The sequence below is a fragment of the Pundamilia nyererei genome, unplaced genomic scaffold, assembly GCF_000239375.1.
Source record: "Pundamilia nyererei isolate P.nyererei 1_Seehausen unplaced genomic scaffold, PunNye1.0 scaffold00057, whole genome shotgun sequence".
NCBI lineage: Eukaryota > Metazoa > Chordata > Actinopteri > Cichliformes > Cichlidae > Pundamilia > Pundamilia nyererei.
In genome coordinates, this window is record NW_005187458.1 from 2,681,920 (window position 1) to 2,698,494 (window position 16,575).

A 16,575-nucleotide genomic window follows, 5' to 3' on the forward strand; every position below is an offset into this window, starting at 1 on the left:
CTAGTAATGTTGTGGAGTTGTATTTTGTCTCGCATCAATTATATCGTCAGTTATATCGTTATCGCAAATTTTCAAATATATATCGTGATAAATATTTTTGGCCATATCGCCCTGCTCTACTGAGATGAAAGTTTGGAGTTGGGAACATGGTGTGGGGCTGTTTTTCAGCATATGGCACTGGCATGCCTCATTTTACTGAATGAAAGATTAAAGGAAAAATGTACCGAGACATTATTGATAAAAATCTGCTGCCATCTAACAAGATGATGAAGATGAAATATGGGTAGATGTTTCAGCAAGATAATGATCTCAAACACAGAGACATGTAAGCTCTCTATTAGCTTCAGAGAAAGAAAATAAAGCTGCTAGAATAGCGCAGCCTGCCCGGAGTACAGTTGAAAGTCTTGGAAAGAACTTGAACAGAGTTCACAGAAGGTGCCCACTGAACCTAAAGGCTTTGAAGACCGAGGAAAAATGGGCCACAATCACACCTGAGCAATACGTGCGAGTAGTTCCTCCATACGGGAGGTGTTTTGAAGTTGTCATCACCACAAAAGGCTTCTGTACAAGGTATTAAATAAATTAGAATAAGGGTGTTCAATATTTTTTTCCCTGTGCGATTTTCCATTGTTACACACAACTTGATTTATGGACATCTATGTTTTAATTTCTTTATTACTGCAGTCAAGTGTTCTAGCCATTCTCAAGATGTTTTTCTTGCTTTCTCAGATTATCTGAGATTATTGCTTTGGCATTCACCTTCATAGGCTTCTTCCTTATGTGTTTTGGACTAGTTCACCTTTTTGTTTTTGTTTCTGATAACTGTTTTGTTGACTTAGTAACTGAAAGCACGTGTCTGACTTCATAAATCTCTTATTTTGGACTGACTAACTGACTGTCTACATATGGGTCTTCTCCCTACTTAACCATTGCAGTACATCTTTTTGCAACTCTGACAATCACCTTTATGGTCAGAGATGCTTTATAGCAGGGGTCTCAAACTCACAGCACGGGGACCACTTGCTGCCCACGTCACCCCTACTTGTAGTGACGTGAAGAAATATAATGCAATTTGGCCCTTGAAGTTCCTTTTTTTTGATAGGGAGGATTTGTTTGTTGTTGAGTTCAATGTTAAAATAAATTCTTTAAAAAGCAAAAAATGATTTAATATGAAAGCAGTATGAGCAGAGAGTACAAACATGTTGAGGGATTGGCTGTGTCAGTTCATTAATGGAGATATTTGTAAAGAAAACAATTTTCACTAGCAGTCAAAAACTAATGTATCTGATTTTTTATTTTGCTAAATACAAAAAAGGTTATAGCAGAAATGCTGCCATGTGTCTTACCAGAAAGAGAGTACCAGTTTGTTTATTTGGTAGTTCAATGAAGGGCTTCAGTTAAAGAGTGAGAAAAATATATATATATTTGCGCTCATGTTTGCAGTTTTGCCTTGTTATACAACATTTAAAATAAAAAAATAAAAAAGGCAAAACACTACATTTTCAGAAATATTTTTGTGTGTTTGTTTGTTTTTTGTACTACTTGAGCACTAGCGTAGCCCTCCAATGAGATGACACTGCCAGCAATGGCCCACAGTTCATTTAAGTTTGCTTTATAGGCTTCAGGCTTTATGGGAGAAACCCCTTAAAGATAAATTTCCCCTATGACTGATTAGTGCAGTTGTATAGTTTGCAGGACATGCAGTGTCCACTATAACAATAGCTCTTTTTCCTTTGTTATGTTTTTTATATAGTCTAAATAGATGTTTAGTGACTGTATAACCAGAATAGTCATTTATTTGCACTAAATTTAATTGCATTAATTGCATTACAATACAAAATGTTATATTTACTTATTTATTTATTTATTTAGGTCAGTGCATGTTAATGAACATAAATGTAAAAAAAATTACATGAATGTAAACATACCAGATTATAGCCAAGGGCTAGTTTCCATCTGTTGTCCTTAAGCATAAAAATAGACATAATAATTCATAAAAATTCATCATTCATTCATAATAAAAACTCCATCACCAAACTTACACATACACACCATTCTGTTCCCAAATAAAACATTAAAACTATGCAACTCATACATGATCACACACTTGATTTGTCCATAACCTGTTTTTAACCTTTGCCTTAAACAAATTGAATTTCGAGCATTCTCTAATGGGTTGAGGAAGACTGTTCCACAGATGGCCTCCCTTGACAGAGAGGACGTTCTGCCCAAATGCTGTCCGTCTGTGGGGTATAAACAAGTCTCCTCGGATTGTAGCTCGAGTGGTCCTGTCTGAGCTACCAAATACTTAAACATTCTCACATGTGCATGTTCATGACATTGTGTCCCATTGTGTGAATGCAACTTAAACATGTAAAATTATATATATATATTATATAAAAGATTTTAAGTTCCCTTTATTCTATATAGATTAAGTAGCCCTTTTCCTACTTTTGCTACCTTATTTCCTAAAAGGTTGACACAGCAGATGGAATACATATGTAATTTGGCACTATTTAAATGTATTAACTTATTTATTTTATATCAGATGCCATTTGTAATGAAATAGACGAAGTTATCACAACATGTGTACATACATGGAATCCATCCTACCTTGTATCAGAAAGTTCAGTCTGGTGCGGTAATGATGTGATATGATATTTTGGGATATTTTCTTGGCACACTTTGGGCCCCTAGTATCAAGTGAGCATTGATTAAATTCTATACCTTAATATCCAAACCGGACCCATCTTCTAACAGCTGCTTTCAGCAGATTAATGCACCATGTCAAAAATCTCAGACAATCTCAGCCTGGTTTCTTGAACATAAAATTGAGTTAATTGTATTTAAATGACCTCTACAATTAACAGATTTCAATCCAAAAGGGCACCTTTGGCATGTGGCAGAATGGGAAATGCCTCATTGCTCCCTCGTGGCAGCTGACAAATGTGCAACAACTCCGTGATGCTATCATGCCAAAATGGATCAAAAGCTCTGATATTTTCAACATCTTGTAAAATCTTCTAATTAAGGTAAAGGCATACGGGGGCAACCTAGTAAAAGCAAGGTGTACCTAATAAAGTGGACAGAGTACAACTCTTTCCTTAGATAGAAAGGTGATGTGGATATTTTCATGTAATGGTCACACTAGAGTTGCTGCATACACCTCCAGTATATTGCACTTCGCCTTTCACTAAAAGATAAAAAGCATGTGAATCCATTCTAAATAACAACAAACAACACCACTGTTCAATAAATTGTGGTGTTACCTGCACATTTCTGCTTCCAGCCTATCTGAAAGACTTATACTATTAGCAAACAGAAATTCCTGGTAATGTTACTTGAAATAAAAAAATAAAATTACTCATTGACTACAAGAAAGGATCCGAGATCAACAGGGCCCTAAAAGTCTTCATCAGGAACTCAATAGGGATGTGGCAAACAACAGTGAGAACATAAAGAATTTTGATGGAGAATTTATATAAAATGCCTTCTTATCATTGTGTTAGTTTCCCAAGCAGCTACAGAAAATATATAGGCGACATTGCCTATATATGGCCAAATGTACTCCCCATCTGTCTTAGTATGCATATGAACCTGAGATCCCATTTTTAATCCACGGGATTGAATATGATGTTGGTCCAGCTACAACAGATTCAACTCTCCTAGGAAGGCTTTCCACAATGTTTAGAGGAGTGTGTTGGAAGTGTTGGAACAGGAAGGGACGGATCCACAAATGGGATCATATTATTGTCTGAATTATCTATGCTGAAGTATTAAGAGTTCCTTTCACTGCATCTAAGGAGCTTGTCTCCTGAAAAAGAACCCCACATCGTAATCCCCCCTCTACCAAACTTTAGGGTTGGCACAGTCCACCCAAGCAAGTACCGTTCTCCTAGCAACCACCAAACCCAGACTCAGCCATCAGACTGCTCTGCTCTTTTATACACCTGCAGCCATGGATGTGACTGAAAAACTTGACTTTAATGATTTGGATTGATGAGTGAATAGATATGGCAATATAGGTTGTTGCCATATCTATTGCTTAAGGGGGTTCTCCAAATTTAAATTCAAGAGGTCACTTGACTTTAAGCAGCAAATACAGCTGATATCAGTGTAACCAGACAGGATTTTTGTCCGTAATTGTGGCTTAGATGAAGACTTGATTGGATTTGATGAGCAATTGGTTGTAAGTTCTGGTAATTCCTAATGTTTTCAACAACTTAGCCTTTCTCCCAACTGCTGAACCATATGTGTAATGAAATATTTATTAACAGAAACAAAGTAAAATTTCTTTTGTAGATTTGTTTTTATACCATTAAACAGTTACAGGATAGCGATTTGTTAGTGTTAATGCTAGTGAGTGAATTGACATATATGAATCATTAATGGTTAGTACGTTCATATAAAAAGTGTCATTGAAAGCACTGCAGTGCATTAATAAATAATAATAAATAATAGCTAATCATCTCCAGAGTGCACTCATGTCTATCATGAGATCATGGGCTGAACAGCAGCAACAGGAGATCTTGAGCTGTAGGTCATTCTAGCTCAAACGTGTCTTATTTTCTTACCGTCCATTTGATACAAGGACCATTAATGGAATGACATATCAAACACAAGAGCACTTACTCATGTCAGACAGTGCTATGCCGTCTGATCTACCATCAGGCGGCTGCAGTCAGGTCATTTACTAACAGCGTGACAGATTAATCCTCATACCTTGTATCATTTAAGCAAGTATTCTGTTACACAGAAAGTCCAAGATCAGCTTCTAATGAGCTGGTGCACTTTCAAGGTGTGAGGTAGATGTACAGTTTGATTGGCAGACAAGTGTGCTATCAAGCTGTCTTCAGGTCTTCTCCGTTCTTCTCGACATTTCTATACTTACACTTCCCCTGAAAGCTGTCCTGAGGGATAACATGACAAGTAAACACCAGTTGTAGGTGCTTTGATCAAAGCTGGTACTGTGAGAAAAATGTTAGGTCATAACCACATTTGTCTCCTTTTACATCTTATTTTAGTGAGCCTGGCCAGGTGCAGCATGATTAAGCCACCGTGTCATGAATCATGCTATTAGTTATCAAACTGACACATTGCCCTCAGCCTCCTCCCCGAAACAACTTGTTATGAAGTCAGTGACAATAAATATGTTCATTTATTACAGAAATTATTTGCAGCTCAGTAGAGCTGAAGTAGTGGAAGTTTGGGATAGTTTAAAAAGCGAATTATAAAGTTTCTTGAAAGGCAAAATCGAAATTTCAACACTGTATACATTTCTATTATCAGCCTCCCAGTAATAAAACTTATTCGTTTTAAACATTTGTAAATTCACAACAGTAACTTGAATCAACCACAGGGTTATCATGTACCATATAACAGCTGAGCTGAGTGTAGGAATACTACACCGCATCCCTATTTATAGTAGTGATCAAATTATCATTCTACATTTCCTATGGGACTGAAACCATCTTCATACAGAGCAGTCTGGTGTCATCTTTGTAATGCTTCGGAAAAACTCAAACCAGTCAAAAATAATCATATCAAACGAATTGATCATTATTTAAAACAGACATCATTCTTATAAATTCATATCTGGTAAACTTCTTAACCCTTTCCCACTATTGCTCATTACATGCGTTGATGTAACGTGTTGTCACATTGTAACACATGGGTTATCGCTATAGCATAATTTTGCGAAATGGTGAAGTCTAAAAACTAACACAAGTTTGAAGTCTGAAGTGGTGGCAATGACATTCTCACTCACCCTCAACCAAGGGCACAAACACCTCAGAGGCTGCTTCCACAGTAACCACACGTTACATGAAAAGATTAGGTACTCTGAAAGAACTGAGTGGATATAATAGATTTTTGCAGAACACAATTTAATAGTGGATAAGCGTTACAATACAGAAACTAGGAATAAGCACTGGCAATGTTTATAATTTACTAGCATCAGCTCTTGTTGTGAGGTGTTGATGTTAACTATAGCGCCACTGAACTATATTTAGAGTGAAATACCATGCCTATTTTGTGCCTGATGCGGTTGTGACAGTTGCTGCTAAAAATGGGGAAAGCTGTGAGTGTAGTTCCAGAACTTTTTCTCTGTCCTGCAGCTCTGCCCTGCACCCTTATCCCAAATGTTTAAATGTTTAATCTCACAGAATTCTGGTTCTCAATAATATTCGTATCTCATACAGAATACAAGACAAATTAAAGGATGAGTCTTGTGACTGTCATTGAATAGTAATAAACAGTCTGTGTAGTTGGTCATCACAGGTTTTGTGTTGCAGGCTACAAGTGACATTAGACGACCAGACAATTGTGTTCAAATGACGTTCTGGGTTTTATGATAGGTCACCTGGTATGTTTGTCCATGTGTTCTAACAGTAAAGCTGTTCCCAGTCACCTGTGAGTACATCAAAGGAGAGAAACAGTTCTACTACAGAGCTCAGAAGTTCTACGAGGATGTTCCTGCCTCAGAGGAGGGCATGATGGGAGATTTCGTAGAAATATCCAATGTTGATCTGGAAGGTTCCCTTCAGTTTTTGAAGAGGTTCGTGGTAAGTCAAAAGTTAGTACCTCACATTCAATTAATAGAATCCAGCCAAAAACAAATCAGGGAAATTTTCACGCATGCTGGTCACTACAGTGGGCAGCTAGTCAAAGGCTGTATTCTTGTATTTGTGTGAGTGTTGTTGGTATACTTGAACATAAACCACCCCATTGGACACTGATGTGTCACTCCACCCTGCCACCCACTGATCGTTTAATGTTACTATGATGTGTTTCATTGTAATTATTGTTATTTAACCCTGTCATGCATGAATTATGACAACCTCTGTCAGGATTTTTTTAAAAGTACTTTTATTCATCTTTTCATGCCTAAAGATGAATAAAAATAGCTTTTAAGCTTTAAAGTATATGCTTTGCATGCACTTTGTCATAGTTTCTGCATATTGTCCTGTAGTATATCAATTTGCAATGTAGCTCTTAGTGTACATGCCAGAATCTATTTTTGGTGAGAAATTTGTCATCCTTATTGTACAAAACAAATTATTGTTTCATGATGATGGCGCCTCAGTGCAAATTCTAATTATACTGGAGTCGTGATGGCAGCCTCATAAACACCCACACAGAGTGAGCTGAGCCAACAGCTGGTAATCACTTTGTACTATGGTATTTTTATTTTTTATTTTTTTAAAAACAGCGCTAACTTCTGTACAGTGGACAAGGAAAGGATTTCTTTAATGTTCTGGGTTTGTCTGTGTGTGTGTTGCTGCTGTAGACAGGGGAGTCAGGCTACATGCCCTTTATTTACAAACTCCTAAGACTGCTTAAAAGGAACTACAGACAATTAGGAGGCATCCTTTCTCTAGCAGTAATATAACCATATAAAATTATAATGCTCAAAAAGCATAAAGAAAATGGGAAATTGGGATAGCAATTTATACATTAATGTACACAGTGGAGTGAAGAGATTGAAAACACTGTGAATTTTCACATTCTATATCAATTTCAACTTGGCAGAGATAGGGTTAATGATTTATTCTATTTCAAACAGGCCAATGAAACTGGGAGCCAATTTTTTGGACTCCTGTTGAGCTAATTAATAGGTATGTCCTCATTGTCATCAGTTGAGATTTTATTTTGAAAGGATGCTTCCTGTTATGCTGCAGAGTATATGCGAGAGTTCAATAAACAAAGTCACCTTTTGGTGTGAATGCTCCGGTAAAAGCCGATGCCCCACGTGTGATTATTCCTCCGTCTAGATAATAAGTATCTTCAATATTCATGCAGATTCTGCTAGAAGACCCGTCTCTGCTAACAACTCCATACAGAGCGCAATGTTCATAGGAGGGGACATCTGAGGGTACAGTGAGCTCACCTTCAGTGGCTGGGAATGAGGTGGCTCCTAGCCAAGCCATGCTTCAAAGGTTAATAGGCCCATAGCAGCAGAGGTCATGGTGTTGTGGGCGTATTCTATCCACACCAGCTTGGAGTGCCATATTGACATGTTGGAGGAGACATTGCACTGAAGAGGGACCTCAGTCCAAAACTCCCATACACGAGAGCTGAACTGGAGCCACTAGTTAGAGATGATGTCAGAAGGAATGCTGTGGAGTCTGAATGCGTCCGCCAGGCTATGGTGGACTCGGGTTTTATGCAGACCCTGCCCCACCAAACCCTGGTTTGGCCTGGGGCATTGCTGGAGGCAGAGTGGGTGGAGGTTAGATGTGTGCATGGGGACAGCCACAAATATCCCATAGTGCCGCTTCAGCAAATTCTCCTATTAGCAGCAAACTGTCGGAGTGGGAGACTAGGCACAGCACAGTAGAGAAAGAGTGCCTGGTATTCCAGTGGGCAATCAACAATGCTCCTTCATTATTACCTCCTGGGCTGCCTTTTCACCCTGTGTTCGGATGGGTGATGGAACTGCAGTGCCTCCGTCGCATGAAGGATGCCAATGTCCGGATCACCTGGTGGCATCTGGCTCTCCACCAGGTGGTCCATAGGCCAGGGATGGAGATGGTTGTCACTGATTTCCTCTCCTGCTCGGCTAGGCCTAGATGGCTCTCCATCGATGGGGGTATGGGTGGCTTGTGGCTTAGCTTCAGGGGGGTAGGGGGGGGATGAATGGCTTCAGGGTGTGGTGTTCAGGGAGGGCTCTCACACACATAACCTGCATCATCTGATTATGTCTCCCCATTGTGTGTGGTGTAAAGCAGGAGGATCATTATTCTCTTCCAAAGCCTCTTCCCTGGCTGTGAACAGCTTCTGTTTACACCTGACGTTTCCATTAAAAAAGAGTGTGGCAGGAAAAGATTTAGAACGCATCCAGATTAAAGAGAGCTACATAAGCGCACAGCAGTATGGCAGTAATTCACTGAAACCAAGAAGCTTCCTGTAACAGAGCTCCTGTGGGCCCCCATACTTTCCTACAATCATAAACTGGGGTCCCTGATGTGGAGGGGTTGTAGTGAGGTCAGAATACCAAATGAAGAGGAAGAAAACCAGCACAAGTCAAGTGAGGTGACTTTTTATTCCCTTGTGTTAAAGTTCATTGCTTTGTTACCCTAAGGAACTGGGGTTGATTTGTTTGGTACTTTTGAGCATGAAAGCTTGACACCTGGTAACATAAAACATAAAGTATAAAACTTTTTATGATTTAGACATGATAATAATGCACTACTAGAAGAACAAGAAAGATTTAAGCATCTTTTTGTTTTCTGTAAAATTGAAAATCTCATTTTATGACTACATTTGCTTTATAGACAGTCTGCATTTTCCTAACTTTAAACTCTAAGTATCCTTCAAAATTAATTTGATTAAAGTTATATGAGTCTATCCTTTCTTTTTCTTTCTTTTTAACAACAGGGGCCCGGTAGTGCGGGCACACAGTGTGCTCTGGATTGTGGCTGTGGGATCGGGCGGGTAGCCAAAGGTGTGCTCCTTCCCGTGTTTGAGAAACTGGAGATGGCAGACATGATGGAGCACTTCCTGCTCCATGCACATGAGGAGTACCTGGGTGACGATGCTGACCGTATTGAGACCTACTACTGCTACAATCTGCAAGAATTCACCCCTCCACAAAACAAGTATGATGTCATATGGATGCAGTGGGTGGCATGTAAGTATGAAGGTTATCTATACACTCTGCTCATGAAAGATCAGGTGTATTGATATATTTGAATTTTCATCTATTGTACAATGATGCTTCAAATTGTATACTTATGAAGATACAGTATACTCTTAAGTACCTCATTATACTTATACTTTTAGACTTAGAGGTACAATGGCTTGTCACTTAACTGCTGTCCTCTAAGTTACTGCCCATGTACCCTTGACAGAAAGCACTTATACCCTCGGCACTTTATCTACCTTATCTTTGGCTGATACAAAATACAGATACAAAATGAAACTTTTCCAAATATTTTGCATGCTGTTGTAATTCTGCAAACTTGTTGATGCATTTTGCACTTTTTCAAACAGAAAATCCTAAAATTCTTTAAAAAAATGTTCTGAGGTTCTATTTTTATATTTGTGCTTATGAATTATTCTGATCTCATATTGTTTTCCTTGTATATTATGTATCTCTAGTTTATTTTAGATAACTTTAGGTTTATTAGTTCCCTTTGGCACCCCCTTTCTGTCCTTTTAGTCTCATATCTGTATTTTGTAGTTTACTGTCATTCATGTTAAGTTTGCCATGTCTCCATGTTTTTTTACTTTTTGTCTGCATCAAGCTCACATTGTCCTAGTGTCTCAGTGTTTGTGCGTCCTGATTTACTTTGATAGTCCCCTGTCTCGTGTGCTTTATGTCCCCCCGTCTCGTTATGTCTAATTTGTTACTGCTCTGTATCACAGTGTCTCTGCTCCCCTAATCACCCTCCTGTATGAATATATTGTTTTGGTCTCCCTTTGTCCTTGAGCGTCAGCTCATTTTGCCTAATGTGTCCGAGCTCCTCGTACCTCATAGTATGTTTCCCAGTTTATTTTGTGTAATTTGAAGTTTTCAGTTCCTTTTGTATTTCATGTCTAGCTTTTTGTTAATGAATTATCTTCTTAATAAACGACGTGACTTTTGTTAAGATTATTCTGACTCATGGTTTTGCATTTGGGTTAGATCACAGTCACTGGACTTCCATAGTTCTATTGGGGGACTTGATGATTTCTGCAGTGACTAATAAATCAGTTAGAAGTGACTATTTTTCCTGTCTTTCCCTTTAGGCCACCTAACAGACAAGGACCTGATGAACTTCTTGTTTCGCTGCAAAAAGAGTCTGCGTCCAAATGGTGTTATCATAATCAAGGATAATATGGCTAGGCAAGGCTGCAAGCTGGACCCCATCGATAGCAGCATTAGCCGCCACCTGGACATCATGAAGACCATCATTGCCAAGGCTGGACTGGAGGTCCTGGCTGTTGAGAGACAGGGAGGCTTCCCAGAGATCATTATGCCTGTCTGGATGATTGCTATGAAATAGAAGAGACAATTTTAGTGCAAACAGCTTAAGCTTGTGGTTTGCTTTGATAACACAAAGGAAAATTCAGCTCATAGCTGAGTTCACTTGATATTTCAGGATTTTTTTCTGCTGTTTTGCTGAAAAGCAGAACAACATAGCTAGAAATCTTAGCAGTGTAATCAATCTATAAATGTTGAAAAAGCAATGTGGACAGCATGATGGCAACCAAGGGGATTTTATGGAGACTGGGGCATTTTTTTTTCTTAAGGCCACAGTATACACACACAGTATAAGACAGCATCCTGTATGTCAGCAGATTCATACTTTTATCTCTTTATATCTTTATTACATCAATGATCTTGATCTTGTGGTTCAGACTAGTTTTGAACTAAATCAAACATCAACACCAAATATGAATCATGTAAGGTTTAATAACAAAACGTTGCACAAACTTGTAATATATATCTGGATACATTGTCTGGAAAATGGCATATTATTTTTGTTAATAATATGTTATTTTTGTTGCATGCAGTGGATGGATACAGATACCATGCCATTTCAATTGGTTTTGCTAAGGTGTAAACTAACTTTTAAAAGCTTTGTTTAGAAAACTTGACAGTAAACAGCTGGGATGGTTCAGTATGTCATCATACTGTGTATTCTGGGAATGCTTAACAGTTAGGAAGTACGGTGGCCCCCTAGAGACAAAGCACGTACAAACTCCAAAACATGTACAAACTGCTCCATGATGCTAGGGGCAGTGTTTAGCTTGATTTGCAAAATAAATGGCAAGTTTGTTGCAAACACAGGGCGTTGGATACCGGCGGGAAACACCTGCAAGGATAGAACAACCACGCTTTATAAGAAAGGTAATATGCAAACTGTTGTTTGTTTAATTTGTTTTTAATTACTATGAACGCTTAGCTTAATGTGGAGTCAAATCTGACGTTAACAAACAGTCAGTGTGCTTTGCTCAGAGAGAAGCTCAACACTGCCCCTATTGTGCTGGAACTCTTCTGTTGTGTTTTGGAATTTGTACTTGCTTCTGAGTTTGTACTTGCTTTGTCTCTAGGGGCCACCATAAAGAAGCACTGGCAGAACTAGAAAATGCTGTAGAGGTCAGACACCTAGCTTGGGCAAGCCGATTCCTCAGAACAATTTTTAACTTTTTAGCCAAGCTAACCTTATCATAGTTTCAGTCCAGTCAAAGCTAACTGTTTGCATAAAGTAATATTATAAATGTAGAGCAGTATGCCATTCAAAACAGCACCAAACTAGAATGTTTCCACAAAGTGGAAAATTACAAATGAATCACATCCCAACTGGGAGTATTTTAATTTCTCAGTTTAATTAGTCATTGTGATCTGCGTGTAAAACAGGGATGACAGATCTCTGTCTGAAATTACATAGACTCTTACAGCATATGTTGGCATGTTTATAGAGCTGATGTGGAGACAGTCGTTTTTTGGGGAAAAATAATAATAGATATTAATTTAAAAAAAGCAAAAAAACAATCACACCCAAAGATTGCAACTCCCCCCAAAGGGCAAGGGTAATACTAAAACTTGGATATTTCATGCTGATGTTAGCATTGGTCCCCAATAATGACATCTGTATTGGTTTCATACATCATTTGTGCTGATGTCAACATTGTTAACATGGAAATCTAGTGTAATATACTCATTTTTTCTGTTGTATTGTATTGTTGCAGACTTTCGAGAGTTCCCTCAAGTGATCCTATTTTATAGATGCTAGTTGTTTTTTCTGTATAGGAAGGGCTCATCTGTGTAGTTTCTTGACAAACAGTTTCAATGGAAGGAGGCAGAATCAGATAAGCTCTCCAAATCTCGATCATAGTTATTTATTTCTGAATATCACCACAGATCTTGTCTGGCTGGACTGACTGTAATCTGCTTGCAAACTGCAAGACATTTACAGTCCTTTTATTTTAGACCTCTTCTCTTTGTTAAAATCCTTATTAAAAATAATAAACTGAATTCATTTTTATAACCAAATCTGGGCAGACACACTAGAGTTCTCTAGGAAGTACAAAATTTATCAAACACAACCACTAAAACCATTTTTCTTCTGTTCAGTGTGCAGTCAGTTGTAAATATTTTTGCCTTTGTGTATTTTTAAAAAATAATAAATTATCATGTAATATTGCAGATTAATAGATGTGTCATGTTTTCCATGCTTTTATCGAATCATACTGTATATTTGTTTTGATATGAAAACTAGTTTTAGCTGGACCATTTTTGTAAAAGAAAACGTCAAATTGAAAGCTAACAGTAGCTTAGCCAACAGACTAACAGTAGAAGCAGCACATTGTTTTAAACTAATGATTTTCAGCTGGGCCCTTGAGGTGAATGTGGGGGTTATTTCCTGATTTTGACAGACAGTGCCTGTTTTCATATCTGCCCTGGCTTCATTTCAGGCCTGTCAGATGTTGTCTGCTTAAGACACATCCAGGAGTCACCACAAATATTTAATATTTGTGTGTGCAAGCGCTCAACAGGAGTGGTACAGAGCTGGGCCATCCAGAGATTTTTATGAAAGAATAGTTTGTCAGTGAGTAGGCTGGCACTGAGAAAGTACAAAATCATTAAAGCGTTCAAGGGGCAATGGCATGAGATGAACTCTGTAGCATGTTTCTCTCGTCAGAATGACTCTTTTAAGATGTGAATAGACCAAACACATTTTCCACATCCTGTATGAATTAAATATCTAAAATACCACAAAGTTAAACTTGGAGGTATTTTTTCTTTCCCCTAGCAAATAGCAGCCAAATGTGCTGTCACCTTTTCACGAGTGGTTAGCGTCGCTCACAGTCAAAGCGATCATTTCTAATACCGCTCAATGTCCTCTGCAGCCACTCGGCAGCAGTTTGAATACATTAGCTGGAGTAACACTAATTTGCCCAGTCACATCAACAGTGCAGAGCTTTGGGCTTGAATGCAGGCTGAGAGCATGTTGGGAAGACAGAGAGCACAGTTGGATGCAATAACTGCATTCAGGGCAACATAAGCTAACTTGATGGGAATGATTCAATACTGCACCGCCCAAAGAAAATATGAAATTATTGTAACGCAATTTGTAGTAACAATAAACCTGGGCTCTCGTGATTGTCCAGTGATGCACAGACAAGAGATTGTCCAGTTTTGTTAATTTAAACCTTCGTTGTTATTTAAAGCAACACGAATACATAATTCTGTCTATGGGACACACACACACACACACACACACACACACACACACACACACACACACACACACACACACACACACACACACACACACACACGCAAAACAACTAAAAGATTTATTAAAATCTAGCACTAGCTTGTAGTCCAATAACCACCTTGGTGGAGTTCTTCTTAGTCTAGTCTAGACTAGTATTACTGACAGCTCAAAAACTCGAGTTCATCTATTGCACATCTAATCTAGAACATTTAGAATAACTAATTAACCTAACTAGCATCTTTTTTTTTCTTTTTTACCTGGAGGAAACCAAAACAGGCACAAACAAAACTTGCAGAAGATTTAATCAAGAACTGTCTTTCTGTGAGGAAACAGTCCTTCCCCGCCCCACCAGAAAATAGACTTTATATAAAAGAAGACAAATGGTTTTGGACTCTTTTATTGGACCCTTTGATTTTTAAATAGGCTGATTCTTATATAGTGCTTTTCTACTCCACTTGAGCAATCAAAGCACTTTATACAACATGAACTTTTTTCCACTTAAGTTCTTGCTACCTAACATTTACACTCCAATGTATCCATCATAAAGCAACTTGTGTCTTGCTCAAGGATACTTTGACATGCAGACTGGAGCAACCACTAACCTTCTGATTAGTAGATGACCCGCTTTATCTCCCGAACTACAACCACCCACAAACCCTAAGACACATTTGTTTGTTTGTTTGTTCTAATTTATTTCGATCATGTAAACAATATGCAAAGTCCATCGAGCAGAAAAAAGAAGAGAAAAAATGCTATACAAAATAAAGCTAATACATTTCAACATTGCGTCAGCTGTGCACACTTATTTAATCCCACCCCTTTACCATAAGTTATCGATCAATATTTAATCAGCCTCCTTACTGATATAATCTGCAGTAATATTAACGAACATATGTCTGATATAATATATACATCATCATAAAATTCCTAAACAGAGGTATTCACTGAATATCAACATTTTCCCTTTCTTCATAACCCTTTTTAAACAGTTTTATGTTTGGGCATTGCTTCAACTCAACACTCTGTTCCGCAGCTTCACTCCACGCACAGAAACACAAAAGCTTTTTCTGGCAGTACGTACATCCCATCCATTAAATTATAATTTCCTTCTCCCCCCCAAAAAAGCCCATACTCTGAATATTACCTGGTCGTTCATTATCTTTTTCTTTGAACAGAATTTGTGCTGTTTGGAATTTCACATCAGCAAATTTAGATATTTCAGACTGCAAGAAAAGTGAGTTTGTCTGATCCCTATAACCTGCGTCGTGGATGATTCGAACCACTTTTTTTGAAGAGTAAAAAGTGAACGTAATGTAGTTTTATAGTTATTGTCCCAGACCTCTGCACAATAGCTTAAGTAAGGTGAAACCAGTGAACAGTAGAGAGTATGAAGTGAACCTGCTTTGCCTTGTTTAGGATTGCAATGCTTCTTTATACTTTGGAATGAATATATCTTATGTGAGCTCTCCAGTTAAGTTTTTCATCTATTATCACCCCACGAAATTTATTTTCACTGAAATGATAAATTACAGATGTATGTAAATAGTTTTTAAATTACCTCAATAGCTTTTTTTAACCACTATCATATCAATATCATTACAGTCCAATGATTTCTGATGTTTACTTTGTTTGACAATTTCAATAACTTCCTTTTCATCAATGGCTGTGAGAAACATTGAATAAGGATTTCATAAAGTCTTTATGTTAAAGTTTTGGCTGCTGCCCAACTGTTTTTCTTTTTCTTTCTTTCTTTTTGTATTTAGTTATTAGCTAATGCTAGCAAAAGAAATGTATATGGTCACACATCTAGTTCTAAGTAAAAGATTAATAAGATACTAGAATCTCACTCACCAAAACTGAAGCACAAACATGTCCACATAGAAGCCCTAAAATGTATCATATCATTTATTTAAAATGCTCTAAAAGTTGCTGAAGGCACAAAGAGTGCAATTTTAGTGACTTAAATTAGCAGAGAAGACCTAGCCAACGGGTGCCGATTACAGTGATCTGTGTTGGTACACTTTCACTGACAATAAGAATCCTCTCTTTGGGCCATTTTATTTAATATTTTCATTTTACCAGAACAAAGTTATTTGGTTACTATGATTTCTCACTTTGTGGGAGGGTCAAAGTAAATTAACCAACAACACAGCAACACAATGTCACTGCTTCTGTTCTACTTCTGCACAGTCCTAAGCATGCAATATCTCATCAACAAATGTTTGGAGCTTAGATCAGATGCTGCTGATCATAATAGTTAATTCTCCAAACTGAAGAAAGAATGAAAAATTGCAATATCCTGCCTGTTTTAAAACACATACAAAATGTCCTAACTTCTGCTTAATACACCCAAAGATTGCTGCAA

The 16,575-nt window shown here is 37.8% G+C and overlaps 1 protein-coding gene across 1 annotated transcript in view; it reads left to right on the forward strand.

Moving 5' to 3' along the window:
• ntmt2 (N-terminal Xaa-Pro-Lys N-methyltransferase) overlaps positions 1 to 13,710 on the forward strand; it is a 17,095-nt gene extending 3,385 nt beyond the window's left edge. The window contains exons 2-4 of the mRNA XM_005734278.1: positions 6,391 to 6,563; positions 9,379 to 9,631; positions 10,732 to 13,710. Coding sequence (XP_005734335.1) covers positions 6,391 to 6,563; positions 9,379 to 9,631; positions 10,732 to 10,988 — 683 coding nt within the window. The 3' untranslated portion in view covers positions 10,989 to 13,710. The remainder of the gene's footprint in view (positions 1 to 6,390; positions 6,564 to 9,378; positions 9,632 to 10,731) is intronic.
• The last annotated feature ends 2,865 nt before the right edge of the window (positions 13,711 to 16,575 follow it).